The sequence below is a fragment of the Bidens hawaiensis genome, unplaced genomic scaffold (genome assembly GCF_021521415.1).
Source record: "Bidens hawaiensis isolate Kalapana, Puna unplaced genomic scaffold, B.hawaiensis_p1.1 tig00001269_1, whole genome shotgun sequence".
Lineage (NCBI taxonomy): Eukaryota > Viridiplantae > Streptophyta > Magnoliopsida > Asterales > Asteraceae > Bidens > Bidens hawaiensis.
In genome coordinates this window covers 4198485-4210008 of record NW_027491072.1, presented here as the reverse complement: position 1 = coordinate 4210008, position 11524 = coordinate 4198485, and the positions used below count along the sequence as shown (strand labels likewise).

The following is an 11524-nucleotide window of genomic DNA, read 5'->3' as shown; positions in this document are numbered from 1 at the left end:
TTGATCGATAGACAATTGAAGTTTGGTAACCAGAACCGAAAACACAAACAATATTTAGATCATAACATAAGCTCGATCCTTATAATTCTCATTAGCTCGAATAGTTACAATACTCAAAACTTTTTTTATTTTTTTTTATTTTATGATATAACCCGCAAGCTCAGGTATATATACTAATTTAAACATGAACGTAATTAGATTAATATACAAACTCTTGTTATACTCAAATACTAATTAGTAAAAAAAACATATTTAAACAATAATTAAATTAATAAAAACATATTTAAACAATAATTGATAAATAAATTCCTTGTCCAAATCATTAGCTCGACTTGTTCACCAAGTAATTTATTTCATGTAAACCAAGTCACTTGCTCAATTTAATAAACAAGACACCAACCTATTATAGGCGTGATGAGTCGGCCCAATAGACATTATGTCCAATAAAAAAAGAGGATTTAGAAAACGTCGTATTATGTTTTAGGATGGGGACCAAGAATGACTATAATTATGCCGGTGAACCTACATATAAAAGTCTATCATTGAAGCTGGCCCTTAGCTTCACCTCCCCTCGCTTTTCATCCGCGTTAACATGAAACCGATCATTGAAGCTGGCTCTTAGCCTCAGCTGGCCTCTTCGGTTGCTCATTTCAACACCGCCACTATTATCATGAAACAACCTATCGTTGAAGCTCGATCTAAGCTTTAGCTCCCCTCTGCGTGTCGTCATTTCATCTAATATCTCAGCCGAGTCGATTTTGAAATCGTTCTCCATGTTATCCTCTTCCTTCTGCTTATATGCACCCATCATTAAAATTTTGAAAAACAGGTTTATAACCAATCATATTGCATTGTATTATTGAAAAATTGCACTAATGGTCCCTCTGGTTTGGCCGTATTGAAATTTTGGTCCTTATATTTTAAAAATTGCCAAATTAGTCCAAACATTTGTGAGAGGGTTGCACGCTTACTCTAGTCTCCACCGTCAATCACCAGATAGTTTTTAACGAAAAAGTAATGTCGTGTGCCGTTCATGTGACGTTGGGGACAAAACGTGCAATACGATAAAACCACATGGACCATTTGTGCCATGTATTAGTTATAAAACAAAAAACGGATACCCGGGAAAGACTCATGCTTTGAACTGGACGCCCAATGTATTCTTCATACTCGGATGCGTCTAATCCTTGGAGATGTTGATGTGGAAACAGTTTAGGAAGAAGATGCTCTCGAATGGGTATGAGTAAGAAATATGGGAGAGGAAATAATATTCCACCCGTCGGTATCCATGTGATTCCATAACAAATCAAGAAATACACCACTTGGAACACAGTAAACATTGTTATATATTTGAATGGCACCGATTCCACATATGAAGCATGAAGTGATTCCAGCACTCTGTAAAGCATCACCCAAATTGTTTATAAAATCATATATACCCCTATGAACTTGGAAAATATCATGCAAAATTAATAATATTAATATGCCCTTACAAAGTAGTTAAAATATCAAATGTGCCCAATTTATGAAAAACAATATGATAAATGAACATTTTACCCTTATTTTTAAAAAGTTTTAAAATTTCATATAAGCCAATATCTAACTTCAAATTTCTCTATTTACCCATGTGCTTAAGCTTTATTTTACCCATTTTTAGCATAATTTCTTTTTTATTTTATGGTTTCTCAAAATATTATATTTAACTTTGTTGCTTTCTTTTATGGGATGCATACATTCGAAATTGATTATCTAATTCTAACATACAGATTCGATTTTTCAGTTATCTGCTGTCGAGAGAACAAAAGAGGAGACTCAACAGTTCTGTTTGCTTGCTTATCGTCGATGTTGATCAAAATCTAATAAAAAAAATATTAAGCGTATACAATGGAAAGGGGTAGAATGGTCATTAAGTAAAAAGTTCGATAAAGTTAGGTGTATGTGATTTTCTAAGTTTTGGTTGATTATGTATGACATTTTTCTTTCAAGTTTGTTAAGGGCATTATGGAATTGATCCTAAATTTTGAGAGAGATGTTGAACTTACTTGAAACGTCTGCTAGCCGGGATGAAAAAGAGCAACAGTCTTTCGAAGAATTGGTTGCCAGGTAGACTATCAATGGACATGTAGGCAAAGTATCCCCATAGAACTGAAGTAGGAATCTTTCTAATAACAGGAATTGCGAAAACTGCAAAGCCCACAAGGACTGACTGCAGCAGATTGGTGACTCGTTGTTCGTTGACTCTAACGGGCAAGTAAGCCTCTATGTGTCTTTCGGGATCAAACTTTCCTGCCGTATCTCCATCGTCACCATTCATTACAGCTTCTTTTAAGTTCTCCAACTCTTTATCCACAACACTCTGCATGCAACATAAATTTGACCTTGTTAGGAAAACGCTAAAATGACAAAATTACTCTTCTTAGATCAAAGAGCATACATTTGATTGAGGTTCCATTTCAACAAAAACCGCATGCATCCTCCCAAAGATTTCTGAGTTGCTTGCTTCCAGCTTAACGCCTTCTTTCGCACACTTAACCATCTTGTTTCGCATCATCTGTCGTAACATTTGTAAAAACAGTAACAACTAACTTTCATTTCATGTATTATCATATGAGAAGGAGAAGTTTATTCAGTATATAAACCTGTCTCTTGAGAACCGAAAGACTCCGTGTGTGCATGGGTGATTGCGGAAGAACCCCATTTGAAGGCGGCACGCCAATCAGCCCGCACATCAAAGTCTAAAGTAACAAAACAAACAATATTAGAATAATCCGAAAGGACATGTGCATAACTGAAATCTACAGAGAATGAACATGAACATACCATGAGTCCAAGCAACAAGATATCGTAATGGTAAGCAGATGGGTTTTTAAGATTGAATTCCTTCTGTTGCGCCATTTGTGCAGCCACACTATGATCAAAAAAGTACAACGCTGCTATCATCATAGCTGGTACTATGGCAGTAAAAACATGTAGTGCTGGAACCTTTCCCATATCCTGCAGTAATATTATAATATAAGTATCTGTCATTTCAATCAAAGAGTCAAGGACTATAATGTTTTTTTATAATGAGCAGGTTGGTTACTGCATCAAGTAGGGAAAATTTTGTACAATGGGTAAGTACAGGTTAAACCGAAACACGTTTTGCTCAATATTGTTATATGTTTATAAATGGCGAGTTAAGCTTGTAGGAATCCGTTCGCGTATAAAAATTTTCCAACAAAGCTATCGTACAATAATCCTTAACGTGCAAAAACTTACACGTAAAATTTTCCAACAAAGCTATCGTACAATAATCCTTAACAATAATCCTTAACGTGCAAAAACGTACGCGAATCACGCTCAAGCCAAAACACAAAACGCTCAAAGCGAAAAACAAAAAAGCTCAAAGCCAAAACACAAAAAACGCTCAATTGAATTCCAAACCCTAATACGCTCAAGGAAAACCCAGGCACGCTCAGGTCAAAAATTGGTTCAATTGAAGATCCAGATGTGTTATTTGGATGAATTGATGATTAATTTGATCAATTTAGAAGTTTAAATGATCAATTGCTAAAACAATTGCTTAAAAACAAACATGTGAACAAAGGGGAGTAGAGTTGCGTTTTTCCGGCGAGTTGCCGGACACACATTTCTATTGCTGCCTAAGAGCCCTACCCCTACTTAAGATATTGCTTGAAAGGCGTTGGTTGAGTGACTGCACTTGCCCCTTTGACTGCTGGATTGATTGCAAGCGGGAAAGCTTCTATCTCTTATAGAGAATCGACATAGGGGAAAGAGCGGCTGACTGCAGTCCCTGAGCCCAGCTCCTTTGTAGTGAGTAGGGCCTCTTTCTCGTTGATCAGTTCGCCTCCGCTCTATTGAAAGGTCTCCATTCCTACGGCTATTTCCGATGTCTACATCAGTCATTACAACTTGGGCAGCGAGGGGGACCTACACATATTAGTACAGTATACCGGGGTGGCCAGAACCACACGTGCAAGTTTCCCTGCATGTGGCTCGTCCGGGGCTTGCTATCGTAACCTTTTTCCCGGTGTATGTGAGGGTGACGCAAGTTTCCCTGCATGTGGCTCGTCGTCGGCGCCGGTGATGGTGACAGCGGAGTGCTGATGCCGGCGAGTGGTGGATCGGTGGTGGTGAAGATGGATTGACGGAGGAGATCAATGGTGTAAGTTATTGTTGGATAAGAATTATTGTCTATCAGGTTGGTATAGGGTAATTGAATGAAAGGAGGAAAGAATTGAACAAGTGAATGGAATGTACAAATAAATTAAATGAATCGTTACAGTTTCATTGTTTTTTTTGTTATCATGTAGGAATGAAATGAATCATAATTCTATTATTATTTTTTTATTAAATAGTAAACTATACACACATAATATTTTTGTAACAGTAATAACATAATATTATAATAATAAAAATATATTAATTATTATAATTTAATAATAGTTATATTATAAGAGGATTCTTATCCCACCCTCTATCTTCAAACCAAAAATTACACTAAAACTCACTTTATTTTCTCTCTCCATTTCAGTTAAATAATACTTTTTATACCTTTTATCATTACCTTTTTTCTTTTCTTCACTCACAACCACTTTCAAAATATATTAAAAAATTATAGGGGATGAACAATAACTTTTTAAATATACAGAAAATCACTACTTTTTCTAAATTATAAAAACTCTTAACTCACAACACTCTGAATCACTCTCTAAATTATAAAAACACCCCTCACATAATATAAGGGGTTGGATGAGAATGCTCTAATAAAATAATAATAATAATAATAATAATAATAATAATAATAATTTTTGATCATTTGTCATTCCATTCCTCGAAGGAATGAAAGAAATAACCACCTTTTGCTAAGGAATCAAAAATGCTATATATAGAAGGAATTGCATTCCTTATGAATGATTCAATCCATTGATGAATGGCAACCAAATTTGTTTTATTTCATTCATTCCATTCCTTGAAGGAATGAAAGAAAACACCACCTTTTACTAAAGAATCAAAAATGCTATATATGGAAGGAATTCATTCCATTGATGAATGGCAACCAAATTTGTTTTATTTCATTCCTTTAGAATTATACATTCCATTCCGTCTATCATTACTTCATACCAAACACTACCTAAATGACTATATGACTATATGAAAAATGATTCACATATATCCCATCTAGACTTGCAAACAGGGGTGCAAACGAGCTGAGCTGAACGGGAGCTACTCAAGATCGGCTAGTGAAAAAACTCGTTCGATCCAAGCTTAAACGAAGCCAAGCCTAAGCTTCACTTATCGAGCTTGAGCCGGCTTGCAAGCCTAAACAAGCCTCTCACTAATATAATTTATATACACACACACACATGCACACACAGACACATATAAAGGAGAGTTCAATGGGGAACTTCAAAAAACTAGAAAACCACACCTTTTACATGTAAAAATGCAATATAAAGCTCGATTTCACATGTAAAAAATTAGTTTTAGCATAAAATTTTTTGGAGCTTTTGCTTATAAATACATGTAGAAGACATTCCAATAAAAAATTTTAATTTTGTAAAAAATATATGTTTTTACCTTTTTTTAGCTGATTTAAAAAAATTTGTTATTTTAATGAAAACGGCTTCTACATTTGTTTATATGTACAAGCTCTAAAAAGATTATGTAAAAATGTGTTTTTTACATGTAAAAATGATTTTTTTATTATTTTTATTACACGTAAAAGACATGATTTCTCAATTCCCTACTTTTTTGTGGTTCTCTTTTGATCCTGCCATTATATACACACAAAATATTGTATGAAAAATAATTAAATAATACACATATTATGTTTTATATAAAATTATAATTAAAAAAGGTGTATTGATTTTTATTAATCCCAACTATTAACTTTTTGTCGCTGCTGGTCTCAACTAACGAATTGGCTAATAACCATCCCACCTTTATATTTGTTCCCAACCAGTTCGCGACTAACATAATTCTAACGCCGTTAGTTACAGGTTGCCGGAAAAACCATTTTGGCCGCAAAGTCACATTTTTTTTGTAAAAAGACGCACCCTGAACGCCATCTGAACACCACCACTAACTGACTCATCACCAACCAACTACCACCACTTGAGCACCAGCAATCGATTACGATGATGATTCTAGGGTTCTGATGACTTCAATAATTGGGGCTTTTACTAGAAACAGGTTCCTAAAGGTTTGATCTAAGGTTACAAAGATGTTTGGGATGAAACGTTGAGTTTTACGAATACGAGTTTTCCAGCCAAAAACATTTTTCCGGTGACCTGCAACTAACGGCGTTAGTATTCTGTTAGTCACGGACCGTTGGGAACAAATACGATAAAAGGTGGGATCGTTATCAGCCAATTCGTTAGTTGGGACAGACAAAGACTAAAGGTTGATAGTTGGGATTAACAAAAACCAATACACCTTAAGAAAAGATATAAAAATAACTATAGATATATAAAATTTATTAAGAAAATATTAAACGAGCCGAGCTCGATCTTGCAAAACTACTCACAAGCCAAGGCGCTTGAGCTCTGTGTTAGATAAATGAGCCGAGCTCGAGCACTGTGTAAGTTAAAAAAGATGGGCTTGAGGCTAGCCATGATCGAGCTCGACTCGACTCGTTTGCACCCTATATGCAAAACATTACATTTCCTGAAAACCCAAGTTTTGAATGCATAATGAAATGCTCTTAAAGCATGATTTAAAGGAAATATGATATTTTGTAACATTATAGGGGATACAAGACATTGCCCCTGGAAACTAAAAATACTACTTCAATAACAATATACATAGGAGTTTTTATGCATTTAATATATAGTTTGGGCGACTTATCTGTTAGATGAAACATAACCTGAACTGAATGCGTCAAAATGGGTAAAGTGTACTACTATGTATGGTTAGCAATATACCATGAGCACAGCCCAATGGGATAAGGATCCAGACTCCCAAGGAAGAGGACAGAACAGGCGCCTCGGGACTTGACTAGGAAGTTGCGATGGCTTAGCATAAGATAGTGCGGTCCACACCAACACCATGAGTGGGACCCCATAGTCCGCGATAAAACTTCTAAGCCACCCTAACATCACACTGTTATATCAGGCCCCAAAACCATAACAAATGCCACAAAATATCTGCATTATTATTATTATTGTTATTATTATTTACCTGTACCATAACGCCAAGACCTAGCACCTCTACTCTTGATAGAAGTAATGAGGACACCAAAAGAGAAAATAACCGCCAGTAGACCGTTTGTATAAAGCCAATGAAACTGGTTCTCTTCAGCAGTCTTGTTTTCTCCATTTGGAAGTCTGAATTCACTTATTACTCCCTGCACACCCAAAATAAACCATGTGAAACTAAAGAACTAACAACCACATTGCTAACTGCTAACCAATAACAAAAGCATACCCGAATAGCCTCTTGCATAAAAAGCACAGAAATCAGCATTCCAAAAAGCTCCCCTACAACCCTTGTGAATCTTGTGATGAGCGTGCATGCGTTTAGAATAGCAAGAACACACAACATGATAGCGGTCCAAAAACAAACCCTAAAACAATCAAGGATTAATGCAAAGAACCACCATGCAGTGAAGCTTATTAAAACCAAATGTTGTAAGAGTAGGTCTAGAAGGCCGAGTGCGCCCGAGTAATCGCTACAAGGTATAGTGCCGAGGTGATTTTCTTTAACTCCACCTAGTTACCAAAAATCGATCAAAGGTGGTCAACCTCAGCCAGCCAAAATAAGATCTAGTCGGTCAAATTGAGCCGATTTTGACTTAAAAAATAAAACTTAATTCATATTTCTGTAACATTAAAGAACGATACCATTATTTTAATTATGATTAGCAATTTTTAGAATAATTTAATATTTGAAAATGTATTTCTTCTTATTTATATTGATATTCACCTGGTTTTGTTATAAATATTTGTAAATTTATACTATTTACATATATATAATTTCCAAAAATTAATTTTCTTTATATTTACCATGTCTGAGTACTCCCGGGTACACCCAACTCTCCAGTCGGCCGCCTAGCGACTTTTGCAACATTGATTAAAATAAAAGAATCAAAATGTAACGTGATATAAAGTACCAGCCAACCCATGGTAGAAAGAGTTGTTTCCCCAACTCTGGTCTTCCTTTGGCAAAACCATACAAGTAATTATACATTATGACAGTAGGTTCAGCAACACCTAGTATCAAAAGAGGCTGTCCGCCAAATATTGCATGGATGATTCCACATATGGCGGTAGAAGTGAGAGTTTCTACGGAGCTCAAAGTACCATCTGTCCAATACAAGAAGATCCACAGACACTTAACATATGACAAAGCTTGTACCTGTATGAGCAGGCTCGAGCTCGACTCCTTTAACTTTCACAGAGCTCAGCTCGGCTTGGCTCGTTTCGATTTCTATTTTAAAGCTCGATCTACTCGTTTTCAATTTCTTAATTTATTTTTGTACATTTATAATTATTTTTATACTTTTTTTGAATTATAATTTTATATATAACATAATATATATCCCCTATATATATATTATTTAATTAGTTTTCATAACATATTATATAGGTGACAGAGTCGAATAGGCTCGCGAGCTTGATAAGTGAAGCTTGGGCTGGTTTGCACCCCCACCTGTATCCCGATTTAGCTGCTCGCCGAATGCAATGACGGGCAGAGCGGAAGCAAAGAAGATATATGCTGTTGGGGCCAATATCCTGAAACAAACAATTCAAGGATTAAGAAATGAGGGAAACAATTAGTAGCATTGTGACTCATACATACTATACTATAATATACTACCTAGCTCCTGAGCATAGAGCCCCAAGCCAATCTTGCTTGTAACACTGCAATCTTCCATGGAAATCTTTCTTAATCCCACTAAAGAGTTTGTTGTGGTGATCCATTGCAGATGCAGTAATAAAATAAAATAAAAGAATGTTTGGCATGAAATCTAAACACAAAGAAGATCTATATTATTTGCAAATCCGTACAAAGGGTAATTAAGTAAATTCGGCCCAGATGACAACAAAAGTTTCTTGGATTCCAGGGTGTCAGGAAGAGGACAAAAAAGCAAGCCGTGTAGTATGGTAAAAATCATTGTAATCCAGAAATAATAATAGTAAATTGGTACTAATATTAAGTTAAATAAACAGAGGAAACAGGTGAACATGGCTCAAGTATTAATATTGGTGTGGTGTGTTAATCAATATGAACAAGGAAACAGGTATTTCTGAAAAAACATAATAATGGGATACACATGGCTGCCTCAGGTAAAGGACAAGAACACTAACTTATACCAAAAACTTGGGTATTTTGTACGACTACATTACCTTTTGTTAGTTTATTGTTTGTTGAATGAATAATTAAGAGAATGAATGTTAAGAAATCAAAGCACAAACATAATGATATGATTTACTTATGGAAAATAATGTTGGATTTGGTCAGCCCAACACACATATTATAATTGATGTGTCTAGTACGTTATAATTCAAGTCGGGTCATATCCAATAACAAGCTAGACATACACCGATTATCTTTGTTTATTTATGATATGATTATAGTAAATAAATATTAACACTTATGTTATTTAGAAAGGGGTTTCTAAATATATTGTACTTATGAAATAAATAAATCATATGGATGATTTACATTTTGAGAGAGGACATTACATAGTGTTATTTAAGATGGTTAAATAACATTGTGAATGACATAATTTATCTTGCATATAACTTATATTATGTAACTTTTATTTTATGCATGTAGAAAAGTTTTATAACATAAAACATAAAACTTTTTTTTGAATTTTTGAATTGGGAGAAAGGGTGCCCCCCCCCCCCCCTTTTGTTCCCACTTCCTTTTGTTTAAAATAGTTAGGGTGTGTTTGGTTGAAAGTAATGGAATAAAGAGAGAATGAAATGGAAGAAGGAATGGAATTGACAAGGAAATGAAATGGATCATTACCATTCCTTTGTCTTGTTTGGTTAACCTAAGGGAATGAAATGATTTATTACTTTATATTGTTTGGTATCCAAGAAAATTGTATGAATGAAATAGAAATAATAAAAACACTCATATCTCAAAATATATTTTTTTTACCAAAAAAAAAACAAAAAAAAAAACTACAATGGTGACAGTGGTGGTGTTAGCTCCGGAGACGCAAATGGTGGTGGTGACGGAGGCGGTGGGGGTGGCAGTGGTAGCATTGGTAGTGATGGTGATGATAGGGTGGTGGCGACGGTGATGGTGGTCAGGCAGCGACAGTGGTGGTGTCGGTGATGGTCAGGTGGCGGCGGTGACAATGTTTGTGGTGGTTACGACGACGACGGTGGCGGCGGTGGCGGTGGCCACATTGGTGGTAAGGTGGTGGTGGCAGAGGCGGTGGTGGTGGCGACAGTGGCAGACATGTGTTGGTGGTGGCGATGGTGGTGGTGGTTGTTGTTGTTAGGTGGTGGTGGTGTTGAGAAAGTAGGGTGAATGAGGAATGGAATGAAAAAAAAGAATGAGGGTGGGAAGGAATTGTTTTAATGGAATAGGATTCCATGTGTAATGGATGATTTCATTCCATTGAGCAACCAAACACCACTTTTTTCATTCCCACACAATGAATCATTTCATTCCCTCTATCATTTCTGCATACCAAACGCTACCTTAGTGACATGCAAGGGTGATGATTGGGCATCTTGGGTGGTGCCTTCTATGATCTCCCAACTCTCTCTCTCTCTCTCTCTCACATATAACACTTTCACAAGAACACAAAGAAACTCATCTCCTCTCTTTCTCTCTTTGAAATCGGCCAAGGAAGGAAACAAGAAAGAAGGTTTTTTCAAGTGTGAAATCCTAGCTACAAGGGTGTTAGTTGGAAGCTTGGGGTATGCAAGCTTGAGGAACTCCTCCATTGAAGTTCTTGTCTATCAATACCATCATCCTCTTCACCCTTTTGGTTCTCTAGAAATGTAGTTCACATGCATACATTTCTTATGCTTGCATGTGTTGGTAAGTATGTATTTCGTATTTAGATCCAGGTTTGGTTTTTGCATGTATAAAATCGGTTTTATACACTTCAAATTAACAAGATTTAAAACTTATATCCGCTGCGTTTTTCATAAAAGTAAGGTTTTATGGTGTCACGCCCCGTTAAGCGAATTGCGGAAGCGTAAAACATAAATGCAACAGATACAACTGGTATCAAATACATTGCTCATAAAGAAACATTACTAACTAATTTACAATATATTACATTGTTCTAACATCTTTTACACACTAGGTGCTACAATCAAACCGGTTCTTCAATTACTTTACTTCTAACTCAAATGCCCACGACATCAATCACCAATCAGACACGTAACACACAGGAAATTACTTCTCATATCTGATTACCTGAAAAACATGTTAAAACAGGTCAACTATGAAAAGTTGGTGAGTTTCATAAGTTTTAACGAAATCAATTATGCGCACCATACAGTCATAGTTTGTATGTACACGTGTATATAAGAAAATGTATTTA

General features: G+C 35.7%; 1 protein-coding gene across 1 annotated transcript; it reads right to left on the bottom strand.

Annotated features, from left to right (window-relative positions):
• Nucleotides 1-508: 508 nt before the first annotated feature.
• LOC143570454 (putative boron transporter 6) lies at nucleotides 509-8931 on the bottom strand. Its single transcript, XM_077056106.1, has 12 exons — nucleotides 8821-8931; nucleotides 8653-8735; nucleotides 8114-8306; nucleotides 7429-7567; nucleotides 7183-7348; nucleotides 6927-7093; nucleotides 2821-2994; nucleotides 2640-2735; nucleotides 2435-2551; nucleotides 2043-2356; nucleotides 1122-1398; nucleotides 509-790 (listed from the first exon to the last, which is right to left on the bottom strand). The coding sequence occupies exons 1-12, from the start codon at nucleotides 8922-8924 to the stop codon at nucleotides 509-511; spliced, it is 2112 nt and encodes a 703-aa protein (XP_076912221.1). The 5' UTR covers nucleotides 8925-8931.
• Nucleotides 8932-11524: the final 2593 nt, after the last annotated feature.

Bases quoted from the DNA above. Each gene is read 5' to 3' on its own strand.
- LOC143570454 (XM_077056106.1), bottom strand. From the start codon at position 8,924: ATGGATCACCACAACAAACTCTTTAGTGGGATTAAGAAAGATTTCCAT. The intron at 7,094-7,182 runs GTAAATAATAAT...GTGTGATGTTAG, and splicing joins GTCTTGGCGTTATGGTACAG to GGTGGCTTAGAAGTTTTATC. The intron at 2,736-2,820 runs GTATGTTCATGT...TTGTTACTTTAG, and splicing joins TCTTGTTGCTTGGACTCATG to ACTTTGATGTGCGGGCTGAT.